The sequence below is a fragment of the Crotalus tigris genome, unplaced genomic scaffold, assembly GCF_016545835.1.
Source record: "Crotalus tigris isolate CLP2741 ecotype Arizona unplaced genomic scaffold, ASM1654583v1 scf7180000024362.2655971311:6658466, whole genome shotgun sequence".
NCBI lineage: Eukaryota > Metazoa > Chordata > Lepidosauria > Squamata > Viperidae > Crotalus > Crotalus tigris.
This window is the reverse complement of record NW_024100530.1, coordinates 2,037,222-2,054,873: the sequence shown is the minus strand read 5'-3', so window position 1 is coordinate 2,054,873 and position 17,652 is coordinate 2,037,222. Positions and strand designations below refer to the sequence as shown.

At 41.2% G+C, this 17,652-nt stretch overlaps 1 protein-coding gene across 5 annotated transcripts in view; it reads left to right on the top strand.

The window, feature by feature from the left end:
- The window catches only part of ANKRD27 (ankyrin repeat domain 27), a 38,907-nt gene that overhangs the window by 18,489 nt on the left and 2,766 nt on the right, over nt 1–17,652 (top strand). For all 5 annotated transcript variants that reach the window (XM_039327572.1, XM_039327571.1, XM_039327573.1 and 2 more), the window contains 15 exons: nt 6–98; nt 1,400–1,527; nt 2,112–2,194; nt 3,818–3,933; nt 5,779–5,871; nt 6,649–6,846; nt 8,092–8,151; nt 8,259–8,381; nt 9,321–9,365; nt 11,486–11,608; nt 13,077–13,274; nt 13,774–13,893; nt 14,558–14,719; nt 15,599–15,698; nt 17,255–17,336. In XM_039327572.1, coding sequence (XP_039183506.1) covers nt 6–98; nt 1,400–1,527; nt 2,112–2,194; nt 3,818–3,933; nt 5,779–5,871; nt 6,649–6,846; nt 8,092–8,151; nt 8,259–8,381; nt 9,321–9,365; nt 11,486–11,608; nt 13,077–13,274; nt 13,774–13,893; nt 14,558–14,719; nt 15,599–15,698; nt 17,255–17,336 — 1,724 coding nt within the window. The remainder of the gene's footprint in view (nt 1–5; nt 99–1,399; nt 1,528–2,111; nt 2,195–3,817; nt 3,934–5,778; nt 5,872–6,648; nt 6,847–8,091; nt 8,152–8,258; nt 8,382–9,320; nt 9,366–11,485; nt 11,609–13,076; nt 13,275–13,773; nt 13,894–14,557; nt 14,720–15,598; nt 15,699–17,254; nt 17,337–17,652) is intronic.

The following is a 17,652-nucleotide window of genomic DNA, read 5'->3' as shown; positions in this document are numbered from 1 at the left end:
TGTAGGCATCTGAAGGATTTAGTGAAAAGCTATTCTTAAGACAAAGAATGAATCTTCTCTCTCAACTGTCTACCACTCCGATAGACTGCCTGTTTAAGGTTTGGATTGCATAGCTGTTGGATTAGCGCTGCAAGAATTAGCAAAATATTATGCTTCCCCTTGCAATCTGTTGGAGGACGGTCTCCACTGTTATCTGTGGACTGAAATTGGGTGTTTTGGAATTGATAAAAGAACAGCTTATCTTTCCTGGGCCATTTTTATTGGCTTTTTAAATTATAATTATGGAGGCTTTAATCAGAGTAGCATCAGCATTGGTGGAATATGGCTTGAATTGTATTTATTTTCTAAGCAGTGCCTGCGGTGATTTCTCCTTCCACTTAATCATCTATCACTGGAGAGGTGATGCTGGGAGGAAAGCTTTTCTAGAAGTGATTTCTTTGGGCACATTCCTAAAATTCCTTCTTCAGTTAAATATTTAAACTTTAATGCGCTGAGAGTTTGTTTGGAGCAGATTATGGCTTTGCTGGCACAGAGAAGCTGCTGAATCAGTTTGATGTTATCCTTTTTTATTGCTGTTGAAGTTGTATGTACGATTTTTAAATTTATTTAAAAAAAAAATATCCGCTTCTTTAGGAATGCTTGTAAATGGAGAGATGACTCCACACTTCAATCCACATTTTCAAATAAATTTATACGATCCTAAGAAAGGGTCTGGTTAACCCGTTCTGCGATAGTAAAAGATGTTTTTATCACAAATAACAGAATAACAGAGTTGGAAGGGACTTTTGAGGTCTTCTAGTCCAACCCCCTACTCAAGCAGGAGACTATACCATTGCAGACAAATGACTGTCCAGTTTCTTTTTAAAAGCTTCTGATATCCAAATAATCAGTATTGTTTGGACTTCACTCCTGTCTTGTTAAGTGGTGTAGTTCTTACATTTTTAAAATAGCTTATGGAAATGTATCCTGGACAGCTAAGTTTGTAATCTCACACCTGCCTTTTCCTACCTGTTTTTTCCCCAGGTGTATTGGAACCACAGTTCCAATAGGACGTAATATAGCAATTGGAGAAAATTGTTTATACCTATTCAGCGAGATTAAGATGTAGTATTCTTGGCAGACTCGAATAGACACCCATTCATTTTTACCGTTTAACAGTTACAGAGATGTCACAGTGGATATGCAGTCTAGAACTGGAATTGTTAGAGAGATGGTAGACAATAAAGCAGTGACTTGTGAGGGAAACACACTGGCTCTTCTACCAATTGCTGTGATGTGAGAACTGACCTTGAATCCTTCTTATGATTCTGCAAAGGTCTTTCTTCTCCTGTGGTGTCTTTCTTCTTTGTTTGGGTTTTGAACCTGCCCAGATGTGTCTCTCTCACATTCTTCTTTGCAGCACGTGGCTTCGGGCAACCAAGAAGAAGTAGAATGCTTGTTGAGCCAAGGAGACAGCGATAAGGACGCTTTGCAAAACATGTGCCATCCGCTCTGCTTCTGTGACAAATGTGAGAAGCTAGTTTCTGGGTAAGAGTCATATTTTTCTCCAGGAGTTATCCCCAGTGATTCAGAAAGAAAGTTAAGACATTTGCTTCTGTCTTCAGTGGCTTAATTTAGATTTAATACCAGATTATGGTCTGCATGTGCATAAGGATTGTTCAGGCACTCATTCAGTCATCTTCCCAAGGCTGAATAAAATAGGCCAGCATTATTGTTTGTCGCACAGTCAGCTATAGTAGATGTTCAAACGGGATTTGGTGTTTTTAATCTACCTATCTAGGCCTTCCCAAGGGCAGATAGGCAGATGTGGATGTTTGATGCTGTTAGAGATATCGATCGCAGGATGTAAGCTGTTCCAAGTAAAGCTGCCGTTTGCAATTGATGGATGGTGAATTTGTCAATGCTGATGCCATTATTTTTAGGACAAAAGGATTGAAGCTGACAGAAGAGTTGCTAGCAAGCTCAGAGGATGGCACAATTGTAGCCTTACAACCACCGTGTCCCAATAGGGTCCATATTGTAGTACTTCTTGTGGACAGAAAAAGCTGTGAGGATATTAAAATACTTGTGTTCTATTTCAGTTTGATTATGTCCTTTATTATTGCTTTAAGGAAGCTGAATGATCCTTCGATTGTTACACCATTTTCTAGAGATGATCAGGGATTTACTCCACTCCATGTAGCTGCTATTTATGGTGAGCGCTGCAATTTTTTTTTTTCATTTTTCAAATGTTGTAACATAGCCTTTTTCTGATACAATCACAAATCCTTTAGCTCTGTTAGTTGGGTGTTCTGAAAGTTTCAAACTCTTTAGGGCAAAGAGGCCAGCAGAGTCTAATCTAATCTTTACGCTGTTTGAAAAATTATTACTTGGTCTTTTTTGAAGTTTATTTTTAATATTGTTATATTTGGTTTTGCTTTATGTTTGGTTAGCTGCCCAGAGTTATTTTGTTGAGATGGGCAACTATATACATTTGCAAAATAAAGCAAGAGAAGAAAAAAGTAGGATTGCAAAAAAAAATAAAAAAATTCCTTCATTAAGGAATATTTTTGCTCGAAATGAATTGGGATATAACACTACCAGCAAATACCAAGTCCATCTGTATTTCACCTTCTCCAATAAAAAATAGGTATAGTGTCTCTGATAAATGTTAAAAAATACTTTAAATGCTATATAAAAATTAATACATTCTGTGTAAACAACAGGAGTGACATGTAAAAAGTGAACTTGGAAAAAAGGAGAATTGCATTTTAAAAGCCTACATCGGAGAACTGCACGTGAGAAAGGAAAAAAATGCTAAGGATTATTTGCGTTTTAAAAAAAAGATTAAACAACCTATGTTAAGAGCTAGGAAAATTACAGGAAGATATTGAAAAAGCCCTGAATTATGAGATACTGCAGTGGCAAGTGATTAGGCAGCTAGGATGATGGATAATGCTGGGAGCCCGGATGTGAAGCAACATTATGAAGGTCACAGTCTGCCCAATGATATGATGTAATTTTCAAGGTGACAGTTTGCAAGATAGGAGCTTTTCTCTGAACTGCATCCTCTGATTATTTTGGTTTTCCCAGAAGGAAATAGATAGTAGTTTATCTTGACTTGGCAGGGAACAGGTTTTTAAAATCATTTTGGTCCCTCCAGTTTCTTGCCTTGCCTTGAGGGAGTGTGAGCCTTGTCCTAAAACAGGGGTCTTCAAACTTGGCCCTTTTATGACTTGTGGACTACAGGCATGCTGGCTGAGGAATTCTGGGAGTTGAACCACAAGTCATAAAAGGGCTAAGTTTGAAGACCCCTGTCCTAAAAGCTTGCATTGATATCCTTGGCAATATAAAGTCATTTGAATATTTGAGGGCAGATTCCTTATTTGGTGATAATGAGGTTGCTTAGTTAGCTTGCCCCCAAGTTCCTAAATAAAGGATGCTTTTTGCTGTAGGCCAGTGTTTCACCACCTTGACAATTTTAACAATGCTGGCTGTGGAATTCTGGGAGTTGAAGTCCACATACCTTAAAATTGTCAAGGTTGAGAAACACTGCTGTAGGCCTTCAGTTGGTCTTCATCTCTGACCCTCAGGAATAAATCAACCTCATTTATAATTGCTGGATGTTCTGCAGCTCAAGCCGTGTATCGAAAAATCTGCTGTTGCGGGCCCTTGGAGAGATATTGTACAGTTTGCATACGAAGGATAAAAAGAAAATTATTACCTTTCTCAGAACCAACTCTGAAAATGCAACAGGCTTTTTAAAAAAAAAACAAAAACAAAAAAAGAGCCAAATGTTATCGTTTGGGTGTTAATGAGCAAGTTTCTCTTCCCCCAGGGCAAGCCTCGTTAATTGACTTGTTAGTCTCCAAAGGCGCAGTTGTCAATGCCACGGATTACCACGGGTCCACCCCACTTCATCTCGCCTGTCAAAAAGGATATCAGAATGTCACAGTAAGCCGTTTGTGAACCACGTTGCGCTACGTGTCCTTCTATTTTTATTTGTAGACTGACAAAAAGAACATGTAGGTTTTTTTTCAGCCCCGAGTTCTCCTGAAAGGAAAATCTGGGCTCAGTTTCTTTAATAGCGGACTGGTGTGTGTGTGTGTGTGTGTGTGTGTGTGTTAGAATACAGGTAGCTAACTTACGACCACAATTGAGCTCCAGATTTGCATTGCTACGCAAGACAGTGATTAAGTTGTTGTTTTGCCCCATTTTACGACTTCTCTTGCCACCGTTGTTAAGTGAATCACTGCAGTTATTAAGTTAGTCACAGAGTTGGTAAGTGAGTCTGGCTTCCCCACTGACTTTGCTGGTCAGAAGGTTCAAAAGGTTGATCCCGTGACCTCGGGACACTGCAACCGTCGTAAGTACATGCCAGTTGCAAAGCCTCTGGATTTTGATCACGTGATCACGGGGAATCTGCAGCAGTCGTTAAGTGTGAAAAACGGTCACAAGTCACATTTTTCAGTGCCGTTGTAACCTTGACAAGTCACTAAATGAATGGTTGTTGAGTGAAGGACTAGAAGACACCAGAAGCTGTAACCTTCTTCAATCTCAGCTGGGTGGATTCCCCCTCCCAGAATCCTCAGCCATGGTCTTGCTAGCTGGAGGATTCTTTGCTAACCTTTGGCTTCTAATCCCTGTTGTTGCCCTTCTTCCTAGAGTTGGTTGCCCCACTCTACCTAATGGAGATGTTGGCCCTGTATATGGGGGGGAAAACGCTCTTATACTGATGCTGGCCTGCAGCCCAAAGAACTGATGCATTTAGCCTTAAGTTCTTCTGTACTCGCTTCCCATTGTCTTTTGCAAGGGTTACAATAACGTCTCCATAAAAAGCCAATCATGAATAAAACATTTTGATTGATGAAGCTGCGTCTTCCACCATTTTTGGGTTCAGGAGTTGGGGGGTGGGGGTGGGGAGGTGGACTGGAGAAAACAACTCAATGTTGTAAAATTTATATTCCATGAAAAGTGCTTCAGATGTTTCCAAAGTCGCTCATTGCCATATTGTTCCAGCCACTTCTGCTGTTGTCCACCGTCAGGTTTCTGGATGCTCTTAACTTTTTAAAAAAAAGTTCTTTTAATAAAAGAAAGAGAAAGCTCCCATACATCAGAGCAAAATGCCAGCTTTTAGAATCCTTTTTATTGGCAGCGGTGTCGTTGGGCCTTCATTAAGAAGAAGGACTGATTTATTTATTAAACAGAGGTCTTGGCGCTGGTCATTTCTCCTTTGGCAACCTTTGGATAAACACATGAGTCAGCCATTTTGTGCACGTGCCTCCTAGATCAGGACTTTTCAACCTTTTCACCCATTGTACCACTTTTAGGATATAGCAACATCCGAGTACCACCAGTCGCCTAGCAAGGTGTCAAAAACTTGATGACCCAAAAAAAAGGGGAAAAAAGTGATAAAAGTACAGGTAGTCCTTGACTTACAACAGTTCGCTTAGTGACTGTTGGAAGTTACAGGGGCACTGAAAAAAGTGCCCCCCAAGCCACAGCCGAGCAAGACACCTGCCTGCCCACCCGGCGGCGTTCTTCCTCCTGTCCAAGGTTTTCATTGTTGTGAGCATTTCTGTTGAGGATTGGCAGCGGGGATGGGGTGGGGGGGGTGTTTGGTTTTTATTCCTCCCATCTGCTGGGTGCTTGCAGCAGGTTTTGGTCACTTCACATGACCCTGGGACACTGTGACCGTCCTAAATATGAATCAGTTGTCAAGCATCTGAATGTAAATCACAAGACTGTGGAGATGCTGCAACATTCCAGCTGATCGGCGCATTGCCTTTTTCTTTTCAGCTCCTTTTGCTACATTATAAATCAAGCACAGAAGCTCAGGATAATAATGGCAACACTGCACTCCACTTAGCCTGCACTTACGGGCACGAGGATGTAAGTAGATAGTTTAAAACAGCAGTTTTCAGAAGTGTCCTTCACTTTTGTAGTTCAGGGGTGTCCAATCTTGGCAACTTCAAGACTTGTGGACTTCAACTCCCAGAATTCCTGACTGAGGAATTCTGAGAGTTGAAATCCATAAGTCTTGAAGTTGCCAAGATTGTACACCCTTGCGGTAGTTGATGAAGTGTCACTTGGACCATAACTTTCTTTTCCATCTCTTTTGAGGGGCAAGCAAATTTGAAATGTTTTAAGTTTTTCTCTCTCTCCAATTTTCAGTTATTCTTGCGCATATGAAGATTGAAAGTGCTATTAATTGATTTTTATTATTTTTACACTATCTTTTCTCCATTTCCCGAGCTCAAGGCATCACTACTAACTTTTCAAGGTTTCTCTGAAACACATTAAATCCAATGCATGTTACTATAAAATTGCAGTAATTAAAACACTCCACGGGAAAAAAATCCAAAAAATAGTCTGGATGAAGACATGGGTGTATTCTGAAAGTGGGTCTGCTGCTGTTGTGGTTCTTGGAAAGTAAACATCTCAAGGGCAATGTTTGGAACAGTCGGGTCTCCTTTTTCTTTTGTTATATGGAAAAATGTGTGAAATGCGTGGTGTGCTTAACCCTGTTGTTTGTGCTGTCTGCTATTTATGGCGTAGCAGGGTTAATCTGGATGGATAAAATGCAAAACAGCAGCTTCCCTTAGGCTGTGTATAAGCCGTTGCCTTCATGCAAAGTTCTTATCTTGGTTGTTCTTTTTAATTTTGTAGTGTGTCAAGGCTCTGGTTTATTACGACGTCCATTCTTGTAAGTTAGACATTGGTAACGAAAAAGGAGACACGCCTCTTCACATAGCTGCCCGCTGGGGCTACCAAGGGATCATCGAAGTTCTCCTGCAGAATGGAGCCAACCCAGGCATTCTCAACCGGATGAAAGAGACACCCATGCAATGTGCATTAAATTCAACGGTACTTTTTAACCAGCTAAAGTATTCTTAGCATGCTTTTTCAATAACTTTGAAGCCAAGGCATCCTGCATATTTTCACTGTTTGACTACAGAGAGGGCAGAGGCCTTAGCAATAGTAATTAAAGAGCCGTGGTAGCGCAGTGGTTAGAATGCAGTGTTGCAGGCTGACTCTGCCCATAGCCTGGAGTTCGATCTTGACTGGCTCAAGGTTAGTCTATCCTTCTATCCTTCTGAGGTTGGTAAAATGAGGACCCAGATTGTTGGGGGCAAGATGCTGACACTGTAAACTGCCCAGAGAGTGCTGTAAAGCAGGGTCCCCACTACCGGGCCATGGCCTATTCGGAATCGGGCCACGCGAGCAGTGGGCCGGTCTGGACGTGTGCCTGTGCAGCTTGCCTTGGGCGAGCGGTGGGCTGGCACGTATGTGCACATAGCTCATCATGTGCAAGTTGAACTGTGCATGCGTGCGTGCCAGCCTGCCTTGCACCAGCTTGCTGATTGTGCAGCCCAGTTCCGCTGCTGTAAAGCACTAAGGAGTGGTATATAAGTTTGCTATGGCTATTGCTATAATTAACACATGATTATTATTTCTGTGGTGTCCTTAGTGCTCTCTAAGCTTGGTTGATTTCTTGTAGATGCTTCACAGCTTTGCACAGCCATTTAAAAATAGCTTCTGATTTATAATGTTGGAGAAAGGTCACAGTTGTGTTTCATGAATGCTCATACACACAGAAGAGCTGTGAGAGAAATGTAGAATCTCTGTCTGTGTGCTCTTAGATTTGCTTTCCCAAAACTTTCCTCTTTGTTTTTTGGCATCTTCAATACAAATTAATAAAAACAAGCAGTCTTGTGACATCTTAAAAACCTAACCAGTTCAAGTTTATTGCTACTCTGTTTGGCTTAATTATTTTTTCACTTTGGCTAGATTTATTTCGTGAAGCTACAAAAAAACCCTATATGATTTTAAAATGCATTTGACTAACTTCTCTTAAGTTTCTGTATATTATGGCTAGGCCATTGTTCTTTAACTGGCGTTCCCTGAATCACCCACAGTTGGCTGTCTTTGCAGAAAACATTTGAATAAAAAAAAAAAAATGGTTTACAAGCCACAAGAAAGCAGACTATTATAATTTAGCACTATCTGTGAACTCAGTTAATTTATTTGCTAGTAGAATATTTGATATCCAGGTGGGTAATTTCTTGGGATCTGCACTTGCTTGCTCATTGGCTTTTAATCTCTCTGCAGATTGTATCCTTAATGGAACTGAACTACCTCACTTTTGAAAAAGGACAACATGCTTCTCAGGTAATTCAAATGTGTTGGTCCTAACTCTCTTTGTATACAGCTATCCTGCTGATCAGCTGTTAAATAATTTCTTTCTCCTTTTGCTTTCTTTATGGGGTGTCCAATAGTCACCAGTCCGATCTTCGTGTTGTGAGGACACCATCAGCCAAGTATCATCCACCTCCAGTTTATCTTCCATAATACTAGTGACAACGGTGACACCAGAAGAAGACAAATCTAATTATAAAGAGGTAAGCTGATGATCTGGTGAGCATTTGGCAGGGCAGTCCAAGTTCTAATATAACTCCTGTTTTGTCCCTCTTTCTTAAATAGCATCAGGCTCCATCCATTTGATTGGCAGATTCGGGAGACCGAAGATGCATACATTCCCTTATGTGCGGCTAAACTTCAGATTGCAGAAGGAATATTGAAGTAGATGAATATAGATGATGAAATATAGAAGATAGAGGAGATGATTGCATAGATTTATACAGGGAAGGGGTGGGGGAAGAGGCTGATCTTTAACCGGAGCCTAGAAACTCAAAATTTTTAAGCATCTCACAAGTTTTAAAAGAGAAGGTATTTCAGAATGAAGGGGGTTCTACTAAGAAGCCTGCTTACAAGATATTTAATGCATGGTTCTTGCACTTAGCAAGCAACTAGATCTGTAACAGGAAAGGACATTTGTAAGACCTACCTTCCTTCCTTCCTTCCTTCCTTCCTTCCTTCCTTCCTTCCTTCCTTCCTTCCTTCCTTCCTTCCTTCCTTCCTTCCTTCCCTTCCTATCCTGCTTTTATTATTCTTACAAATAACATATCTGATACACCTTCCTCCTATTTTCCCCACAACAACCCTCTCAAGTTGTAGAGTTACTAGCCCAAGATCACCCAGCTAGCTTTCATGGCTAAGGTGGGGCTTGAACTCAGTCTCCTGCTTTCTAGTCTGGTATCTTAATCAATAGACCAAATTGACTTTCTATCCTGGTGTCTAAATTTTAGGGTCCTTTTATGTCAAACCAAACCTTCAGCTCTAGCAACCATTTAACATCTTCGTGGCCTGTTCTGTCTGTGTTGCACCTTCTCGGCTAGTCCTAAGAGCAGAAGCCCACTTTGCAATACTGTATATCACTTCTGTAATAGATGCCAATGCAGGTAAAATGCTTTCTCTTTCTGGTGTTATTTGTTCTGTAGGTGGACAAACTTCTAAGAGCAGTTGCTGATGGAGACTTGGAGATGGTAAGAGCAGTTCACTGGATTCGTGCTTTGCAAGACTGTAGATGCTGGTGGGCACATGCATTGATGATGGTGCTAAGTAGAGTGTCCCAGCATAAAGATGATGCTGCCACTCGGTCTCATATTCAAAGCTTCTCCGGACAGCTTCCATCTTTTCCCCCCATAGTATCTTTTCTTTGCAAAAAGGTGGATGCTGGCTGGGTATATCAGTTTCACTAATTAGTGAAAATCGTTGAATTTGTGCAATGTGTTAAGTCAATCAAAATCTAATTCTAGATAGACCCAATTTAATATAGTAGGAGAATGTATTTATAGGGTCTTGAAGATTTACTCTTTTGTTAATCTAAAAGCCAACCAAGTCATACAAAGTAAGAGAAGCAACCTAAAATTAAGGAGAAACTTCCTGACAGTTAGAACAATTAACCAGTGGAACAACCTGCCTCCAGAAGTGGTGAATGCTCCAACACTGGAAGTTTTTAAGAAGAGTCTGGATGGCCATTTGTCTGAAATGGTATAGGGTTTCCTGCCTGAGCAGGGGGTTGGAGTAGATGACCTCCAAGGTCCCTTCCAACCACTACTACTACTACTACTACTACTACTACTACTACTACTACTACTTCTTCTTCTTCTTCTTCTTCTTCTTCTTCTTCTTCTTCTTCTTCTTCTTCTTCTTCTTCTTCTTCTTCTTCTTCTTCTTCTTCTTCTTCTTCTCTTCTTCTTCCTCTTCCTCTTCCTCTCCCTTTCCCTCTCCTTCTCCTTCTCTTCGTTCTTCCTTCTTCTTCTTCTTCTTCTTCTTCTTCTTCTTCTTCTTCTTCTTCTTCTTCTTCTTCTTCTTCTTCTTCTTCTTCTTCTTCTTCTTCTTCTTCGGAGCTAAAAGGTGAATATTTAGAGCAGAAGTGCCCAACTGTGACAACTTTTAAGATTTGTGGACTTCAACTCCCAGAATTCCCTAGCCAGTGTTGACTGGAGAATTCTGGGAGTGGTCATCTACAAGTCATAAAGCTGCCAGGATTGGAGAGCCCTGATTTACAATTCTCACACATTGCTTTGGTCTATCCATGATTGGGTTGGGTTGTCTTCACAATTATATGAATGCAACCATTGTGGTTTCTCAGTAAGCATGTATGATGTAAGTCTATAGTAAATTGTGGACAAGGAACCTGCTTTAGGAGGCGTTGACTGGACCTAAAGAGAAGGCATGTAAATAAGTTATATTACTTAAAATGCCAAGAAGAAGGTGGATTCCTCGCCAGAGGTGAAGGGCACTTAAAACATCTGATCCCAGTGAATTTTTCTTCTAGGTCTAGATGGAGCACATGTTGAGTTTTAAATAGCAGTGCTTGCAAAAAAAAAAAAAAAAAAGAGCTTTTCCTTTGTACAATGCTCGTAATCAAGAATTTTTCCTTATGCTTCCCTCATTTCTGATTGGGGGAACAAAGTGCTGTTTTTTGCAAACAAAGTTTCTTCTAGATAAAAGTTAGCATTCTGGCTTCAAACATGAACCGTATTGAAAAGATAAATAAAATAGCAGCAAGAGCCGAGGAAAGACATTGGCCTATTCTGGTGCAAAGCCTTCTGGTTTTTAATCCCCAGCAATCCCAGCTAAAAGGATTGAGCAGAGAGGAACATCAAAGTCTAGATAAAGAGGTGATGTCTTTTCCAATTTAGATCACATCTCCTTAGCAAATTCATCTTGGCAGTGAGAACATTTAACGGTTTTATTGCTTGCCTGGTAGGAAATGAAATGTCACGAGGGGCCACCGTTACGTTTTCTGGCATGTCTCATTTAATTTGCCCATTTCTGGGGAAATAACCAGGCAGCTGTTCTGTTCTTGCTGAGATGACATCTTTACCCCTGGGCTGAAGAATTGCAAACATGCAGATTGATAAGATTTCAAAATGCTTCTGTATGTCCAGGTGGGCAAAAATCCTTTCAGGCATAAAACGAGATTTCCAAAAGCCAACTGTTTTAGTCTAAGCTTCTTCCATTAGGCTGGTTTTTAATGTGTAGGAAAGCTGCGAGGCTCCTTACGAAAGGGTGCAGAGCTTATAAAGATGGATTAACTGTAGGGAAGGCGACCTGAACAACCCACATATTTTCCAATCCTCTGCATTTATTGTAGGTGCGCTATCTCTTGGAATGGGGAGAGGATGATCTGGAAGATCCCAAAGAAATCAGCAATATGAGGATCCCAGAATTATGTCATCCTTTGTGTCAGTGTTCGAGATGTAGCCCTCTGCAAAAGGTTGGTGGCTGCTCCCTATTGGGTATGTTGATTTGGCTTGTGAGAAGTCTGTGATTAATCACACTTGTCTTCTAAAGATGTTCCCATGAACTGCTGGGGAAAAAGCGGCTTTCCTCACTAAGTGGACTTGTTGTAAGGATTGAGTGGCTGATGGAGGGAAATTCATTTCACTCCTAAGGAGAGGAGTAGCTTTTCCAGAGAAGGTGGCTTTATAGCCATGACTCAGCTGCCTCTTCTACAGCTCGTTTGGGTGTTGTCTAGTCCAGGGCTTTTCAACCTTTTCACCCATTGTATCACTTTTAGGATACGGCAATATCCGAGTACCACCAGTCGCGTAGCAAGGTGTCAAAAACTTGATGACCAAAAAAAAAAAAAAAAAAAGAAAAAAAAGAAAAAAAAGAAAAAAAAGAAAAAAGAAAGAAAAAAGTGATGAAGTAAGGTAGTCCTCTTACAACATTTCGCTTAGTGACTGTTCGAAGTTACAATGGCACTTTAAAAAGTGCCCCCCCAAGCCACAGCTGAGCAAGACACCTGCCTGCCCACCTGGCGGCGCTCTTCCTCCTGTCCAAGGTTTTCATTGTTGTGAGCATTTCTGTTGAGGATTGGCAGCGGGGGTGGGGTGTGTGTGTGGTTTTTATTCCCCCCGTCTGCTGGGTGGTTGCAGCAGGTTTTGGTCACTTACATGACTCTGGGGACACTGTGACCATCATAAATATGAATCAGTTGCCATGCATCTGAATTTAAATCACAAGATCCTGGAGATGCTGCAACATTCCAGCTGATTGGTGCTTCTTCAGGGCTCAGCAGAAGCGCCAGGATCAGCACCGAGCTCCAGCTGGAGCCTGGTGCTGATCCTGGCGTTTCCACTGAGCCCTGACAGTCCCAAAGAAACGCCAATCAGCTGGAAAGCAGCACTGTTCCTGGCGCTTCCGCTGAGCCCTGACAGCCCTGCAGCTCCAGCTGTCTCTCGCTCAGGCTTGTGCGGTGCTGCCACCGGTTCAGCTCATTCCCCTCCCCCTACTTTTCCAGGATGCTGGCGTACCACCTGCCAGATGCCAATGTATCACAGGTGGTACCCATACCACTGGTTGAAAATCCCTGGTCTAGTCCTCTGCTTCAGAAAAGTTTTGTACCTGTGCAAGTAAGCTGAGATCTTCCTTTCCCAACGGTCTGGTGTCTTTCTTGTCATCTTACCTCCCCCTTCCATTTTTCATTTGTAAATTTGCAGATCAAGGGCTTCTTACTTCGAGGTTGATTAATTATTGTCTGGAAAGTCCTCCTTAGCTCCAGGTCAACCAGTATGATTTCATGCCAGTGCATTTTGCATTAGCCCCACTCACGGTAACACGTAAAAAGTCTGAAATAAAAACGTGGTGCGTTTTGTGATTGTTATATGTTGGTCTCAGCTGGTTGAGGGAATGCAGAAATGCCGGGCTGATGTCCTGTGTGCTTTTATTTCTCCCACCAGAAGTTCTTCAGGCTGCCTTCAAATGGCCTTGGAGTGAACGTTACCAATCAAACTGGTCTGACGTCACTGCACATTGCTGCTCTACATGGACATGTGGACTTGGTAGCCCTCTTACTGAAACATGGAGCAAACATGGAAGCCAAAGATGTGAACCAAGCAGGACCTCTCCACTTTGCCTGCCAGAATGGCCATTTCCAGGTAAGGCCTCAGATGGGAAGCCTGTGAATGAATACATTGGCCTTCAGATCATGGGTAGAGACAGCCTGTGGCACCACTTGTATTCATGCTGATAATAAGTAAACCTCAGTCCAGAGGCGTCACTTGAAGCACAAATCGATCCTGTTCAAATTAACCTACTTTGGACATATTATATAAAGATCTAGCTCTCTGGAAAAGGCTGTTCCTGGGAAGGATGGAAGGAAAAAGAAGAGATGGGGTAGACTCAGTTTTAGTGGTGATGGAGACACCATTGGAGGACCCCAAAGACCAGGTTAGGGACAGTTTTTCATGGAGTACATCTGGAGAACATCTCATCTGTGTGGTCACTAGAAGTCAACATCAACTTGATGGCACATAATCAGAATCAATAATTAAAGCAGACTTCAGACTTTTCCTCCCCAAGAGTGTGTGGAAATGGAAGGTTTTTGTTGTTTTGTGTTGAAACTAAACTAGCTATAATGCCCTTTTTTTCCAACAGGTAGTGGAATTTCTGATAGAGTGCACTGCTAAGCTAAACAAAAAGGATATTTATGGAAATACCCCCTTAATGTATGCTTGCTTGAAAGGCTATCAGGAGATAGCAGCCATTTTATTACAGGTGAGAGATCTTTATCAAGTGTTTTTTTTTTTACCTGTTTTTCTATTTTTTTCACCTTGGTACTTATGAATCAATTACTCCTTTTTCATGGTAGCAAGGACTGAGATTGAAAATGTTTTGTTTTCATTTTTACCGAAGCTTGCTTCTCACATTTGGAAGTTACAGAAATATGGGGTTTGTTTAAACAAACAAGCTGTTTTCTCACTTTGTCTTTTTAAGACTGTGTTGAAGAGAAGGCACAAAAATGTGCATATCATCTCTTAAATCCAAGGGAAGAAATGTGTGAAAGTAAAGGATTGGGGTGGAATTCAACTTAGCTGCATGGTAACCCTGCAGAAAAAGATCATTTTCTTCATTTCCAGTTCAAAGGATAAGATAGCACACATAGGAAAAGCCTTTTCTTCAGACTTTAATAAAGAACTGCTACATAAACTTTTTTTTTAGGAGATATACTAAGAAGATGGGAACTTTTTAAAACTCTTGAATGCTCCTATCAAGAAAGTCTTATGTATATTATTTTCTTTGAATTCTTTTTTTGCAGGGCCCTGGTAGATTAAACTATGTTGTCCATGAATGAATCAATTAAAATCAGAAGACTTTGAAATTGGCAAGCACGGCTTCTAAAAGAAGTTTGTTTTCTCCTTTTCTGTTTTTGCTTTTCCAGCATGGAGCCTCAGTTAACCTTCCCAATAACCAAGGCAACACACCTCTTCACAAAGCGGTGATAGGAAATTACAAAGCAGTGGTTCAGTTGCTGCTGCAGCATGGCGCATTGGTGCACCTTAGGAACTACAGGCAATGCACCCCTCTTGACTACGCTGAACCTGTAAGTGGCGCATGAAGTCTCAGAATCATTATATATGCCAAGAAATGCTTAAATCTTTATAGGGCTCGCAACATGCTTCCCAACCAATCCTCAAAGTTCTGCTCTTGTAGTGCCCTCGGAATCACGCGATCGTGATCTGGGTGCTTGGCAACCAGCCTGGATTTCTGGCCATCAGTATCCACAGTCATGTAATTGCGATTTGCTATCCTTCCTGCTGGCTTCCCATGAGCCAAGTCAGTGGGGAAACCAGCAGGAAATCGAAGTCACAAGAAGTCCTTGCTTAACAACCGACGATGATTTATTTAAGGGTGGTAACCAGAACTACCAGAATTGCTGTTGCTGAGCAGCTAGTCATCTGACAGTATGCTTTATGACTTCTTGGCTTAATGAAGACACCAATCCTTAAGTGAGGACTATCTGTGAAGACAAAAATGTCCTTATCCAAACCAGGCCGTTGTTTCAGGATTGCTTAGGATGACTGGGTTGCACTTTATGCTCGATTCAGGTCTTTGTGGTATGATCGCTCGTGCTGAATTTTTTAAACCACAGTTGATACGTATGTCCCACAAAGTCAATCCATTGTGGCCTAATCAGTAAACCAGGAACTACCAGTTCATCCCATAAGCCAGGTCTGCTTGGAGATACTGAGCATTGAATCGGGGGGCTTCTTGTCTGCAAACCTGTTCTTTCTTCACTCAGTGAAGTCTTTTCCTCTTCTGCATTAATAGAGCATATCAGATTTAAAGATGGAACAATGGGTTTCAGTTTAATCTCAAGATGTTACGGTTGGGTGACATGTGCAACACCAGTGGGATTCAGTAATCTTTTTAATAAGAGCAAATCCTCCTGTTTATCCTCTCTCTTCCACCGTGTTTAAAGAATTCAGACCTCCTCAAGCTTCTTCAGGCTGCAGCATCTTCTGAGGAGGACGGACAGACGCTTTGCAAAGCTCGCATAACGCGGAAGATCAGGAAAAAAAGTGAGTGCTCCATTGTGACTAGTGAAATCTTATTGAGAATAAGACAGTCCTCCAAAGCAGGTAGAACACAGGGATATTGTTTTGATTGCTCTCTCTCTCTCTCTCTCTCTCTGTGAGTGAGAGAGAGAGAGAGAGAGAGAGAGAGAGAGAGAGAGAGAGAGAGAGAGAGAAGCTAGTGGTCAGTGTTTGCCTGACTGTTGTTGGAGTTTTTGCAAATGATAACGTTTAAGTGGATGCAATCCAATGAGGCTGGCTATTACTTTGAAACAAAAGTGAACAGCAGTGATTTTGGATCTTAATCTGTGGCCTCAAGCTTATTTTTTTGCTTAATGCTGAGTTGTTGAATAGTGTGGTAATGCTGAGATGTTAAGTAGTGGAGTTTGTGCCAAGACCAAGGGTGAACTTGGCTCTAGAAAAGCTAACCTTTTTTATTTTCCCATTGTATAAGCAAGGTCATTTACCTGTGGGTTAATGATTCGTAGCTTTAAAACCCGACACCCACTCTGAGAATCTAGAAATGAAAATGGGTGAAGATTTACTTTTCTGTTCACCATTGACTTGCGAAAACATAGATTGCAAATTGCATGTCACTTGCTTTCATTACTCAGAATAAGAACAATTGCCCACCCTCAGTCCTCCTGCAAATTGGTCTCTACCCCTGGTTGGTGCATTTAAGGAATTTGCAATATGTAAATCAGATTGAAAGTGCATTTATTCCGGTGAACCCTCTCTAACATAGCCAGGAAGAGCCTTCTAGAAAACTCACGTTACAATCTTTATACAGCTGTTCTTGTCCGGGGTCCTATTTCAAGGTAGACTGTCCCTTGATTGTTGTGATTTCTGCACAAAACTTTCTTTCCACATGGCATTGTTTTCAGCTTGCACCTAACAAAATGCAAATGGCAAAGCTGGCAGAATCATTGACGATTCTTTGGTCTATGTGAGACAAATAAGCAGAGTTGCTGTATTTAAAACTGTTTCCCATAGGAGTGATCTCTGTGCCTGCACATGTACCTACAGCTGCAGACAAACATAGTGGTGAGAAACCTCTACAGATAGTCCTTGTTTAGTGACTGACTCTTTTAACAATCATTTGCAGTTACGACAGTGATAAAGTAACTGTCTTTGCATTATGACTACTGCAGGTCTAAAGCAAAAGAAAGCTGAAGATGATTAAGCACAAGTTATAGTTTCACTTAGCAGCTGCTTCATTTAATGACCAAGTCACTGGTCCCAATTGTAGTCGCTAAATGAGGACTAACTGTACTTTGTTTTCTATAAGCAATTTTATTTGGAAAGTGAGCATCCAAACGCATCCTGTACTTGCTGTCTAAAATTCTATAGTCTGTTCCAGATTTCATTCTGCCTGAAGTATTGATCCATCCATAATCCAGTCAGCATTACAAGATGCACTGTCACGATGATGCTGAACCTACTCAGGCCTTTCTTTAGGATGTCAAAAAAGCAGATTATGCTGTTCATTTTAATGGAGGATTGCCTAGTCAAGTGCTCAAGAATACTGCCCATTTCATGAATTTTGTACTTTAAATCTACAGTCAGTTTTAAGACTCCGGAGACAACGGACGATCTCATTGCCCGGCGCCTTCAACTACTCGAGTCAATCCACCGATTTAACAAGTAGGCTTCAAATTTTTGTGAAGTGTTTAAAACGCTCGATTCTAAAAAGATATTGCCAGAGTAAATGTGAAGAGCTGATGTTACCTCAGATGTTGGAATCTAGTAAGGAATGGATCTTTTGACAATCTCCCCTGAATTATGGGGACAAGTTATAGTGAATCAGTTATTAATTACAGATGGTCTTCAACTTATGACCAAATTTGAGACCGGAACTTCCATCATTAAGCGATGCAGTTAAGTTAGTCGTGCCCAATTTTACAGGCTTTTTGGTCACAGCCGTTAAGTGAATCGAATGGTAGTTAAATGAATCCTGGTT